The sequence below is a fragment of the Ambystoma mexicanum genome, chromosome 7p, assembly GCF_040938575.1.
Source record: "Ambystoma mexicanum isolate Mex_15411 chromosome 7p, UKY_AmexF1_1, whole genome shotgun sequence".
Taxonomy (NCBI): Eukaryota; Metazoa; Chordata; class Amphibia; order Caudata; family Ambystomatidae; genus Ambystoma; species Ambystoma mexicanum.
Window position 1 is genome coordinate 143,623,734 of NC_090939.1, and position 13,456 is coordinate 143,637,189.

The 13,456-nt window shown below is 47.8% G+C and overlaps 1 protein-coding gene across 1 annotated transcript in view; it reads left to right on the forward strand.

Moving 5' to 3' along the window:
* Positions 1 to 13,456, forward strand: part of TMEM39A (transmembrane protein 39A) — a 632,890-nt gene that overhangs the window by 324,292 nt on the left and 295,142 nt on the right. Inside the window, exon 4 of the mRNA XM_069635929.1 lies at positions 10,801 to 10,884. Coding sequence (XP_069492030.1) covers positions 10,801 to 10,884 — 84 coding nt within the window. The remainder of the gene's footprint in view (positions 1 to 10,800; positions 10,885 to 13,456) is intronic.

Below are 13,456 nucleotides of genomic sequence, written 5' to 3' on the forward strand. Positions count from 1 at the left end.
CATGATGTCAGAGACAACCGGTAGTCCAACCGAGGCAGTTGGAGATATGTAGCCTGGGCGGTGGGGCCAGTGGATTCCTCTCCTGTAACCTAAGGACTAATAGCATAACTAATAAAGGATCTTATAAGAAACGTACCCCCCTAAACCCGTGCGGTTCACCTTCCTTTTTCTGACACTGCACGCAATATTGATGAGTTATCTTTGATTGCTCTAACTTTTTCTTCCCACATTTTTTATTTCTGAGTTGTCGCTATCAGCTTTTTAACATTCGTAAAATGTGTTCTTTCTTTATCTGCGACCAAATTTCTTCTTTATGCTCTTTTATTTTCTCTGCTGTTTGATTGCCCCTCGCTCCTTATGGGTCTCCCCGCTTTCCACTTTGCTCCTCTTTGCTTTAAATATAACTATTCAGTTTGTATCATTCTATCTCTTTCCATAGCTCTCAACTCACACGCTTTTGGCGGGTGTCACCCGCCTTCTAAACAGCTAACTCACCCGCCAAGCCTCCTGCACGCCCATTCATTTCAATGGGCCTCTCACCCGCCAAAAATAAAATCGGGTGTTTTCACCCGCCTTTGTGACACAAATGGTTGAGAGCTATGTCTTTCCCCAGTTCTTCCATCTCTGCTGCTCTCCATTCATTGTCCTGGCACTCGCAACTTCTTTTTCAGTTTCTTCGTCTTATACCCCACCTTATCTTTCCTCACGGATCTTTCTATTCCCTCTTCTTTCTCTATCAATCTCTTTTTTTCCTTTCTTTACCTGAACCACCCTGTGTGCAGTCCCGTTTCTGCTCATTCTCCCTTCTAGCATCCACATATTGGAACACTCTTCCTCTTTCCATGTGTTCTTTATCTTCCTCTGTGCTCATTTAAAGACACATTTAATATCCTCTCCGCCCAAATGTAACTTGTTAAATTTCTTTGAATGATTTCCCTCCTTTTTGTACTGTTTATTTTCATTGTACCATGCTTAATAAGTGCTTTATAAATAAAAATACATGAGTCACCCTGACTTGTTATATAGGCAACCTGGGTCTATGGTGAAGTCCATTGAACTGACAAGCAGCCTATTCTGTTAACATGGAGGCAACAGACAAGGAGCCATGGAGATGCTGGATGGATTATCAAAAGGGAACTGGCAGGTTGGGGGATTATGGCATAGTCCAAAGTCTCACTGTATGGTAACGATGTACTTTTATTAATACGGTGTGCTAGGGAAAGTTTGGCTGTTGTTCTGGAGGTTATCTACAAATTTGGGGATGTCGTGGGCCTCTGTATATTTGGACTATATTCAAATGCAGGGGTACAAATGCCCCACTGGATGTCACATTTAGAGTGGTTCTGCACATTTATAAAGGCCTGGAAATCTGAATTATCTGTTCTCTGAAAGAGACACAAATACAGAGCATGCAAAGAAGCCCAAATTTCTTTAAGCAACGAGTAAGAATATGAATAACCCTTTCCATTGGGATGGCCTGCAGATTAGCCTTTCACGAAATGGTGACTTTTCCAAGGTTTGTGCACTTTTCTGCCAGTATCCACCAAATTCCACCAAAGGGATTCTTTGACAGATGCAGGAACTTGCTGATTAAGCTGTATTGGTGGGTAAAGGCCATTGGAATAGCATTAGATACCATGTTTATAATGTTTGAGTAAGGGGGATGCAAGTCCCAGATTTATAGCAAAGATTGGGTGCAGCCAACTGCATTATGCAGTAGCAGGGTGGATATGGTCCTGTGCATATGGATAGAGCAAGGGAATATATATCAATTGCTGTATTCAAAGGTACAATGGTGAATGCACATAAATGGATTGTAGTAAGAGTAATCTGGAAGAGGGTGTGTAGGAAGTAAACAAGGTAGACATCAGTCAGTAGACATATACCAGTACGGGAGTATCATAGAGACGAAATACAGGAAGCGGGACTTTCACGTATATTTGGGGATGAAACAGCAACTTTGAAGGACCTCTATCTAAAACAAATAATTTAAAGCACTGGATGAAAAAATCAGGTTGGACAGCCCATCTGCATGCATCCAGTAGCCAGTTTGCTGTTTTGGAAGGATGTTCTCAAGGAAGCCCAGAACGCTTGCATGCTCACTCTCTGCACAAGAACAGCAGTAGAGCTCTTCATGATCATGAGGCAAAGGATCCACATTTATTGTAGATCTGCAGGTTGCCCAGCATCCCTCTACAAGCAGCTGGTCTATGGGGATGAAGGTGGTAATTGGGTCTGTCCCTGGCCCTTGTGCTAGGGAATGTGCACTCACCCGGGTCACGGCAAGGAACACCAGGCCTACACGGTGCTTACCTTCCTTGCCGGTATCTGGTTGCAGATACATCCCCAGTGTCCCATTCATCCCCAGGGGGATTCTAAAGTTCATGACCGGCACAATTAGTCTTATTCTGGTAGGACCATTTTGGCAAAATGAATTGTAGATTTTTGTTCTGCGTCACAGATACCTCGATCTATCATCCTGCAGAAGAGAAGGGGGCAAGCCTTCTGTTTAAACAAGGGGTTTGGGTTCTCCCCTTCACCCACCAATTGCTGAACCATAGCTGCCTGTACCCTGTACCCTGACAAGTCTGGCAAGCCTCAGTTTATTCTTTCTCAGAATAACATGCAAATCCTTTGCGGTTCCAGAAAATAACTTGGACCCTCTCCATCTAAGAGATTGTTGCTGGCTTGGGTAGATGTGAGGTATTTTAGGGCTTACCTTCAATTGCCGCTTCAATGCTGCGATTGACGTAATCCAGACAACAAATGTTTCTCTTTGTTGAACCTTGATTTTGGCTAAAGAAAAGTACGTGGCAAAAGAAAGGGGTCTCAATCCAGATATATAGTGCACCAGAATTGCTTACTGAAACAAAACCCTGATTGCAGGATATGTACCAGGAATAAAGAGCACCCATGTAGATTGGCCTACATTGGCCAGGTGTGAAACCCTGAAGATTGCTTTGTTCGACTTCATGTTCTGAGGAAAGGTGTGCTCTGCATAGCCATTGATATGAGCACACAAGTCAACTGCTCAGCCTTGGCTTCCAAGGTCCCTCGGGTGACATTGATGGTGCTGACAGTTTCCAATAGTTGGAAGGAAGAGGTTCTGTATTAGTTATTCTTGCTGGCTGTATAAACTGAAAATGCCTTGCCCCACCGTGATTCTACTAAAGCCAATCAATGTGAGCTAGATATTGGTACACTTCCCTCCACCTGTCAAGCTCAGACGACTGCATGAAGGTCTTCCTTAACTACTTCATTAAATAGCATCCGAAGGTCTTGTCACAGGGCATCCCAGCCAATTGGGAAGTTTGGAGGTAGGCTTTATCTCATGATATCGCCTGTGTTCTGAGCCTTCAGAGAAACAGGAGGCCACTGTCATCTTCTCTCCTTGGGCATAAGCCTTTGACCTCCTGTGTTGTCTTCACTCGTTCCCTCCCCAGTTCCACCTACTCCCCCCCCCCCCCACCCCCCACCACCACTCCATCCTCAGCCCCACTTACTTCTGGCTGCCTCGTCCCTCACTAGCTCTAAGATCAATTGCTGCCCCGCCCCTTTCCTTACATGGCAGTGGCCGCCATGGAATGTGAGAAGGGACTATATGTAGTTCCCTTCAGCCTAAATTCACGGTGGCCGTTTTTTTTTCATTGAGAAATGGTGCCTGTGTCGTTTATCAACTAAGATAACTAATAGCAATCGCGAAAAGCATGCCATGGTGCTCATAGCCACAAACCTTTCAGTCAAGTAATGGCGCTGGGGCTCCAGTTAAGGCCCTTGCTTCCCTCGGGCTTGTAACTTGGGCCACAGCATTACCTGATCTGTAATGCCCACCCACCGAGGGGTTTATTGCTTAAGGAAATGTCACGTTGCTACATGCACCAATCACAATGATGCTCTGCTACAAAGAGGTCAAGACGCTCTTCTTTAGTAAGATTCGCAAAGAATGTTGCAGTGACTTGTAGCATAACTCTCCCGCACCCCCCTTCCCTGTACCCCCACCAGTTAGATCATCTGATCCGATCAATTCCAGCTATACTTGGGTGGTTGATCTAGTTAATGACTGCTATACATGAGCCGATGCATGCAATATAACGAGGAGGATTGTGAATTCCACCTGAACCATGTTTCTTTGAAACCTTTTACAAAGAGAACCTCCAGTTGCCTCATCAATTGGAAATACACATTCAAGGCAAACTTTGCAGCAGTTTATTGCTTGTGGCTCACATGAGGAAGGTCAAACAATTGCAAACACCTTTCTTATCAGATGGTTGGTGGTTTGCTTGAATGTTCGCTGCAACAAAGCAAAGAGACAATCGCCTGGCTAGATAAGGCCGATTCACAAGCTGCAACGTGGTGACACTGGTGTTCCTGGCAAAGACCCCACAGAGGGATGTTTGTACAGCTGCAACATGGAAGTTCTTAAACGTGTTTTGCAAGCATTGCTGCTTGGATACACCACCAGAACAAACACTTGCATAGGGTATGCAGTCCTGAAAATGTCCTAACCTTGAAGGCCGCCTGAGGACCACCCTCCCAGTTAGATGCTGCATGTGAATCTTTAAAGGATCCAGTGCTGGAGAACATATATGCACTGTATGTATAGTTCGAGGGGATTGTGTCCTCCGACATATTCCACATCTATGACAGGTAATGACCACAGCTGTGCTGCTTCTGAAAATTTTCGGCAGAGGGCGTCCTGCATCGATGACGTCGATACGTTGTTCCTCGAGGGCCTCCATCGAGGGTCAACGTCACCGGATGTTGTGTATATATAGGACGCACAGCACCCGTAGCCTCAGTTCCGTTTTTTTCCGCAAACGTGTTGGCTTCGGAATCTCGGCACGCTCAATTCTTCTCTTCGATAGCGATGTCTTCTTCTACTATCCTGAAGTCGGGCTTTAAAAAATGTCGGGGACTGCGGTTCGAAATGTCCATCACGGACCCGCACGACATCTGCCTCTGGTGCCTCAGCGAAAGCCACGCCACAGACGACTGCGATGATTGCCAGTCCTTGACATCTAAGGCCTTGCGGGAACGTAAGAAGAAATTAAATGTAGGTAGGGTGTCTAAGCCCCATAAATCGAAGTCTACTGGGCTTTCGACCGATGACTCTAGGGGTGACTCTCCGCATCGGCGAAAATCCACAGGGTCTCGGAGTGGTTCCTGCCATTCCTCTGCCTCTTCGAGGCATTCTAGGAAGCGCCGTCACCGGTCGCCTTCCCCGTCCTCGTCGGATGACTCCGCCAGACGGTTGACTTGTCCCACCAAGTCTTCGCCGCAGGCAGAATGGGATGCATTCCGCCAGCAGATGATGGCAATTTACGAATCACAGGGCACAGTTCCAGCCGTGCCTTCAAAAGAAGCCGGCAGGGAATGGGCCCGGTCCACCACTCGCATGCCTTTGGGCTCGGGCGGTTGGCGCGATCATCGGGAGCCGTCGAGGTCCCGATCAGACAAGGAAGGTCGCCGTAGCCGTGCCAGATCCAGGTCCCGGTCCTCAACGCCATCGAGACCGTCGGAACCTGTGAAGCCTTCGAGGAAGGCGTTGACGCCATCAGCGTCGTGTCCGTCGAGGGATGCTCTCGGGGCTCCGCCCTCGAAGAAGTGGACGATGCCGTTGGCGGCTCGTTCGCTGCTGATTCCCTCGACGCCGTTTGTGGAGGATTTGCTGGAGGTGCCCCGGAGGGCTGTGGAAACTCTGAGGAAGACTCTCAGTAAGTCTATGAGGCCTGTTTTTGAGCCCTACTCTGTTCCTCCTCCCAGATTGGATTTGTTCCAAACTTTGGATTATATTTTGGAGGTGGAGGAAGGGTCTGATGAGGAGATGGTTGTGCCTCCTGATGTCCCTGATGACCTTTTGTCTGGGCACAGTCAGATGGAGGAACTCCGTCAGTCCTTGCATGACGCCAGTGGTCTTGACACCTCTCCGGAGGTGGAGTTTGGCAGGCCTGAACCTGGGACGCATGCCGAATCCTCCTAGAGGCGTCTCGTGTCAAGGGTGACTGAATACTTGGTATGGTCTGCTCCACCTGTTGATTCTGATCAGGATGACCTGACTGATATCCTGAACCATGGTTCCCACTGACCCGGTGTTGCCATTTTGCATGGCTTTGGAAAGAAGGGTGGCGGCGGCGGCTTGGACTGCTCCGGAGAATCTCCCGGCAGTGAATAAGTTGCTTCCGAAAAAATAGCGCCCTGCCAGTAGTGACCCCTGCTACTTGTCGACGCACCCTACTCTGGAGAGTTTGGTGGTGCAGGCGGCTACGGCCCCCGAGAAGCATGCTGCGTACCCTACCATCCTTCCTGATAGACGATAAGCGCTTTGATGGTTGGGCGAAGAAGGTATTTTCCTCTGCGGGGTATGGCTTTGAAGGCAGGCAACTCCGTTTGTGCCTTGGCGTGATTCACTCACACTCTGTGGAATTGTGCATCTTTGGCGGCTGAGCATATTCCCGAAGGGGAAGAACGGGATGGTTTTCTAGCCCTCGTGCAAGACGGCAAGGATGCCATGTGTGAATCCGTTCAGTCGGGTTTGGACACGGAAGACTGTCAGCCGATCCATGGCTGCGAGCAGCGCAATACGCAGGTTTGCGTGGTTGCGGAAGTCGGGGTTTGCTCCTGTTGTTCAATCCCGGCTTCTCAACATGCCCTTTGATAGTGTCCATCTGTTTGGCAGCAAGGCTGACGAGAGCCTTGAGAGGTTGCAGACCTCCAAAGCTGCAACAAAGTCTTTGAGCGCTGCAGTACGTCAACCTCTGCATTTTTGTCCTAGGGGACAGCAATGCAGGGGAGGTTCCTTTCGGTACTACTCTTCCTTTGGTAGATCGAGAGGAGCGGCCAGTCAAAGGGGCCACCGTGGGAGTACCAGAGGTAGAAAGCAAGGTACTCGAGGTGCCAAAGCCGCTCGGGCAGTTGCCTCTTTGCCCTCAGTCACTGCCCCAGCCGCGTCATTTCAGTCATGAAGCCATGTCCCATGGTTCGCTGGTTGGTGGCAGACTTGCGCAGCATCTTGGAGAATGGTGAGCCATTACTTCAGATGTGTGGGTTCTGGAGATCGTAACCCACGGCTACTGTTTTCCGTTCCGGCAGAGGCCTCACAACAATCCACTGGGGAAGCTCTTTGAAGTGTCCGGATCTGCTCCTTGCACAGGAAATCCTATCCCGGCTGGAGAAAGGCACCGTAGCACTGTTGCCTGTAGCGCAGAGGAACAAGGGATGGTATTCCCCTTATTTTTTGATCCTGAAAAAAGACGGAGGATTGAGACCCATCATGGACTTGCGTTGGCTGAACAAGCTCCTCAGGAAGGACAAGTTTAAGATGGTAACTCTTTCTCAGGTCCTCCAGGTCCTTCAACTTCAGGATTGGTTGGTGTCTCTCGACCTCAAGGATGCTTACTTTCATTTGCCGATTCATCCCAAGCACAGGAAGTACCTGAGGTTCGCGGTTGGCGACTCGCATTTTCAGTTTCGGGTCCTGCCGCCCTCGGTCGCACAGGATCTTCTGTGGTGGGCCGTCGAAGGCAATCTGATGAAGGGAGCACCATTTTGGCAAACTTGGCCAGAGGTGACAGACGCATCCCTCACGGGTTGGGGAGCTCATGCCAACGAGTTGACAGCCAGCGGCCGTTGGTCTCCGTCGGAGTCCAGACTCCACATCAATCTGTTAGAGCTGCGGGCTGTCAGGCTAGCCCTGAAGGCTTTTCTGTCATCTGTGCGGGGGAAGAATGTCCTGATTATGACGGACAATACGGTGGCCATGCACTACCTAAACAAAAAAGTGGGGCAGGGTCACTCCTGTTGTGCAGGGAGGCGATGCAGCTCTGGTTCTGGGCCAGCCAGCAGGAAATTCCGATCTCGGCAGTTCATCTGGCCGGAGACAAAAAGTGGCGGTAGACACTCTGAGCAGGCAGAGCATGGTCTCTCACGAGTGGGGGCTGGCTCAGGAAGTTCTGTTGGAGATCTTCGCCCTTTGGGGAACCCCAAAAGTGGATCTCTTCGCCACCAGTGTCAACCGGAAGTGCGAAAGATTCTGCTCGCCGGAATTTCCTCCAAGGGGAACCTTAGGGGACGCGTTCATAGTGGAGTGGTCCTTCCCACTGCTGTACGCATCTCCTCCAGTCCCCGTCCTTCCGCAAGTGTTGCAGGGGTTACGAAGGTTCGGTTCCCGGATGATCCTCGTTGCTCCAGCATGGGCCAGGAGAGCGTGGTACCCGAACCTTCTAGAAAGGTCCATCTGCCCTTCACGCCGTCTTCCCTACCGAGACAATCTGCTCTCATGGGAGGGGGAGTCGGGTTCTCCATCCAGAGGTCAAGTCTCTCAGCCTTCATGCTTGGTATCTGAAAGGTTGAGGTATAAGGATTGGGACTTCTCCGAAGACGTGATGGAGGTGTTGCTTTCGGCCAGAAGGCCTGCAACGAAATCCCTGTACCGTTGCGTGACTGGTGCAGGGTACAGAATGTGGATCCGTTCCACTGTTCCATTCCTTTGGTTTTGTCTTTTTTGCTTTCTTTAGCCCACAAGGGCCTGCAAGTGGGTACCATTAAGGGTTAGCTGGCGGCGCTGTCTATATTTAAGCGCTCATCTGAGGAATGTTCTTATTTTAAGTTCCTTTTGATTTCTCAGTTTCTAAAAGGGCTAACTAATGTGTTTCCACCATCGCCTTTCCAGGTGCCGGGATGGGATTTGAATTTGGTTTTAAAGTTCCTAATGGGAGCTTCGTTTGAGCGCTTACATTCTTGTCCATTGAGACTGTTGTCCTTTAAAACGGTGTTTTTCGTTGCGGTTAATTCCGCACGCAGAGAGAGTTGCAGGCACTTTCCGCCAAGCCACCCTTTACTGTGTTCCATAAGGACAGGATTGTCCTGCGGGTGCAGCCTTCTTTTCTTCGAAGGTTGTGTCGGAATTCCATTTGAGCCAGAAGGTAACTCTTCTGGCGTTTTATCCTCCTCCTGGTAAGGAAGAGGAGAGGCTCCATAGGTTGGACCCTAGGAGAGCTTTGAGTTTCTATCTCTCACGGATGTCCCGGGTCAGAGTGGACGATCAGCTCTTTGTTGGTTATGCTGGAAGGCGCTTGGGTCAGGCTGTTTCCAAACAGACCTGTCTAGATGGATAATTTTGACTATCTCGGAGTGTTACCGTTTGGCAGGAAAGGACCCTCCAGTGGGTTTACGGGCTCTCTACTAGGGGTGTGGCTGCCTCCACTGCTCTGCAGTGGGGTGTTACTATTTGCAACATTTGCGAAGCAGCCACATGGGCCTCTGTCCATACTTTTGTGAGACATTATTCCTTGGGCTCTGTCCATGGGCAGGATTTGGCCTTTGGTAAGGCAGTCCTCTATTCAGCCATTTGATTGGGCATTCTAAAATTGTAAATTCTTTTCCCACCTCCATGCGTTGGTACTGCTTTGGGAGTCTGTCATAGATGTGGAATACATCGGAGGACACAATCTCCTTGAAGAACAAGTTACTTCCCTTATCTGGTAACGTTCTTTCGATGGGATGTTCCTCCGACATATTCCACATCGCACCTTCCCACCCTGCCCATCTACAGAATTTCTTATGAGATTGCAGCTTACGTTTCTGCAAGGCTTTCTGCAGTCATACTGACAGGAGATTGGTGCCACACATGCTGGGGAAAAAAGTATAACTGAGGCTACGGGTGCCGTGCGTCCTATATATAACACCCGGTGACGTCGACGAACAACGTATCGACGTCATCGACACAGGATGTCTTCTGCTGAAAATTTTCCAAAGCAGCACAGCTGTGGTCATTACCTGTCATAGATGTGGAATACATCGGAGGGACATCCCATCAAAAGAACGTTACCAGATAAGTTAAGTAACTTGTTCTTTTCCAGCATGGGGGTCTTTTGGAAATTAACATGCAACCATCGCCGGAGGTTGAATGGCAGGTTGGTCTTGTGCTTTGAAATTGAGGAGCCAGAGATTTCCATTGGCTTTTTGAGGCCAGCATAGCTAAGTTCTGGGGAAAAAACAAGTGATAACGACCTTAGAAAAACATCTTAATGTACAGATATGTAATAATGTAGATTGATACCTGTATAGAAGATGTATTTATAATTTTACTGGGACTTCTTACTTTGTCAGGTAATATTCATACAAGCATGTGAATCTGTAAAAGAGGCCAGTGTTGGCAGCCTATACCTTAAAGGTAAGTAATTTTATGTGTACTGTAGTGACTCTATTTGCGCTAGTCTGTAGTAGCCCCTGTGCCTAATGTCTGTCCCTTCTTGCCCCTAAAAAGGGTACCTGCCCCAGTTAATCATTCATCGGCCAGACAGGACTGATTGGCAAGTGAATGGAGACCTAGCCGGGCCCTTGAGGTTTCTTCATACAGCCAGAATTAACAGTGATGTTTAAAATGCCTGTTGTGCAGAAAAAAAGCTCTGGTCCAGTACAAGTATGAAGGAAAGGGAACTTGGAATAACATTGAGTTGTGTTGGGAGAGTGGTGGTGAACATTTTCCTAGTACTCAAATAATACTTAAATTGCGTCTTTCTGTGTTCTAGGGCAGCAGCTTCAAACCTGAATTGTAAAAAATATGTTCCCTAAAGCTCAGCTTGTGAAGCCAGTGATTTAGAAAAATCTGGTCAGGGTTTTACAATAACTTGGAAATATGCCATGACATTATTTGTAAATTGTACCCCTGCATTTTTATCGCAGACACTTTGGATTTTTCTATTCATTGGGCCAGCAAGCCTTCTAATTCTGCTTATTTGAAATTGCACTGTTTGATTTGTTGGTCTCATGCCTTCCCCCCTCTCTCTCTTGTCCCTGCAGAATTTCCACCTAATCGATTACCACCTTGCAGCGTTTATCACCGTCATGCTGGCAAGAAGGTTGGTGTGGGCTCTCATTTCAGAGGTAAAGTTGTTACGTGACCCCCTTAACTTTTTCACTGTCATTGTCCCGCACCCCAATGTCTGTTTACATGAACCCCTCAGTTGCTGCAAAGTGGGACTCCTCACCGCTGAGGTGCACCCAGGAGCTGATGCAGCCTGCCCACAGGCCCTCAAAGGCAATAATCTGATCAATTATATACAGTATACCGCTTTAGGGTTCAGGAAAGTTGGAAGGTTGGAGGTTGATGTTGGAGGAGAGTGGAATCCGTCTGACATTCTGATGTTTTTGAGAAATATGGATCCGATCGAAGTAATACTGATTACTGTGCAAAGATCGCCAGGCCAGATTGTGAAATTGTACTACAAGTAATACTGGTAATCTATCTGCAAGCGCCAGCTCCAAATATTGATATTTATGATGATTCAATCCAAAGCGTTCTTGCGGTTACCAGGCTGAGCTGGATACTGTCTTTGCTTCGTTCACTATGACCTCAGGGCTGTTCCAAGCACAGGTAGTAACTGGCATTGGCAGCTGGCACACTGGGCTGCCCTGCTGCTTCGCTCAGTGGCTGCAGAAAAGCCGAGAAGCTCGCTGACTGACTCGCTGGACAAACCGCATTTGTGCTGGGACTGAAAGCCTTCCCCGCCTGCTGCCCAGGCGGCTGTTGCCAGGCTGTAGTCGCAATTTGGGCCCAGGGTGATCACATCACAGTACAAGTGTGTTGTGCAATATGCTGGTGGCGATGTAATTTACTTGCTTCAGCAGGGGTGCCGTCATTTTTACTTTATTAAGAGCCAAATTAACAAATGTGGTAGTTATTGTGGTATTAAAGGCATGCTCTAGTAAAAAAATGTATTGTCCCTACGGGTCGTCTGTTTTTTTTAAGCCTAAGTGGCTCGGTTTTAGAAAACTTTCCTATGGACCTTACCCGAGTTTTCGGCCATTAAACGCACGCGAAAACAGGCACCAGGGAGCTGCCATTTTGTGATAATCCTATCACTTACTGCATCGCCCTGGCTGACCTGCTTCTGCGGCACTAAATCAAATCCCCCGCCCCTGAGCCTGACATTATCAAAACATTCTTATTCCCCGCCTCTCTCCGTGACGTTACTGTGCTGCGTAGGCAAACGCGCCCAATCGTCTTCTACGCGACTCCACACAGAACCCGGAAACCAACACAAACCATCTCACAACACAGCGCGCCACAATTCGGAATATGAAACTGTACTTTAAAATCAAACAGCAACACTGTACATTTGGTAAAGTACATTTATTTGACATTAAATGTTTAGAGAATATTCAACAATTGCCATATGAACTCCGAAAGCCATTTATTTTCTTTTATCTGTATCCGCAAATTCGTATAAGTTTATATTGAGTCACGCGCTGTTCTTTTATGGTACACAGGGTGTTGGTTTTCGTTAAAAGAAGCACTTTGGAAGCACGGTGAACCGCAAGGCTGTTCCATCAACTAGGCACTAGTCCATCGTAAAGGTTATGTTGCTTCTAGCCACTAGTACAGCGTAAGGGCATGTGGGCCCTTGGCGATCGTCCCATAAAATTGTCAGTGTGCTCCAGTTGTTCACATGAAGCTGCAGGTGTCTGTTGAAAAAACCATCTGCCGGTGTCTCAAACCGATGACAGCAGAACGGGATCAAATACCTGTTATGAGAACAAAAAAATTATTTTATTTATTACGGCCGATCAGAAACTATTTGCTTGCAAGGATAGTTCAATGGAGTATGTTCGGCTCTAAAATCAATGCGAAAAGTAACGAAATAAATCGAGGCCAACACACAATGAGAAACGACAGTTTATCTACATGCGTATGGAATGATATGATATATGATATGGCATTTGTAACGCGCCTATACACAAGTGTTTAAAGGCGCGACGAGGCAGGGGGGGAACAAGGGCAGACAGACAACGATCCTACTAGGCCAGGTGTCGTTCAGATCGCGCAAGGTAAAGGGGAGAGGGGGTAAAAGTGCTGTACATGGTTAGTAGAATACAAGATAAATAATAGGGCCAGCTGGTGGCAAGTGCAAGGTAAATTCCGGGAGAAGGGGCTGAAGGATATAGAGACAGTCCCGTAGTGCAGGTAGGCAGTGCAGGGAAAAGTGGCTGGGCCAAGGACCGGGAACGGTGAGACCTGTGGACCTGCATGCCCATGTCCCCACTACGAACACGTTTTCCTTGCTTTTCCTAGCTCTTCATTCATTCATTCATGCATCCATTCATTAATTCTTCATTCCGGTATAAAAGCGTGTAAAGATTTACTCACATTATATTTGAAATTTCTATTGTGTCTCTGCGTAATGCAGTCTGTAAATCCGACGGTGCTCTTGACAACGATTTTTCGTATACTGAACTAAAATGAAACTGTCTAGTTTCTGAATTTTCTGCCTTATCGTCTCTTACGTTATTGCGCACCCCCTTCAAATGAAGTTCTTTCGGCATGGTCCCTGTCTCAAGGTCAAAAAACAATAGACCCTTATACTTCCAGTGTGACTTGTGGGCCTCTTCTGGGCGCGAGCTGAAAATCAAAGCCGCTGTCCTTCGCATTCTTTATTTGCAACATCCCGTAGTAAAG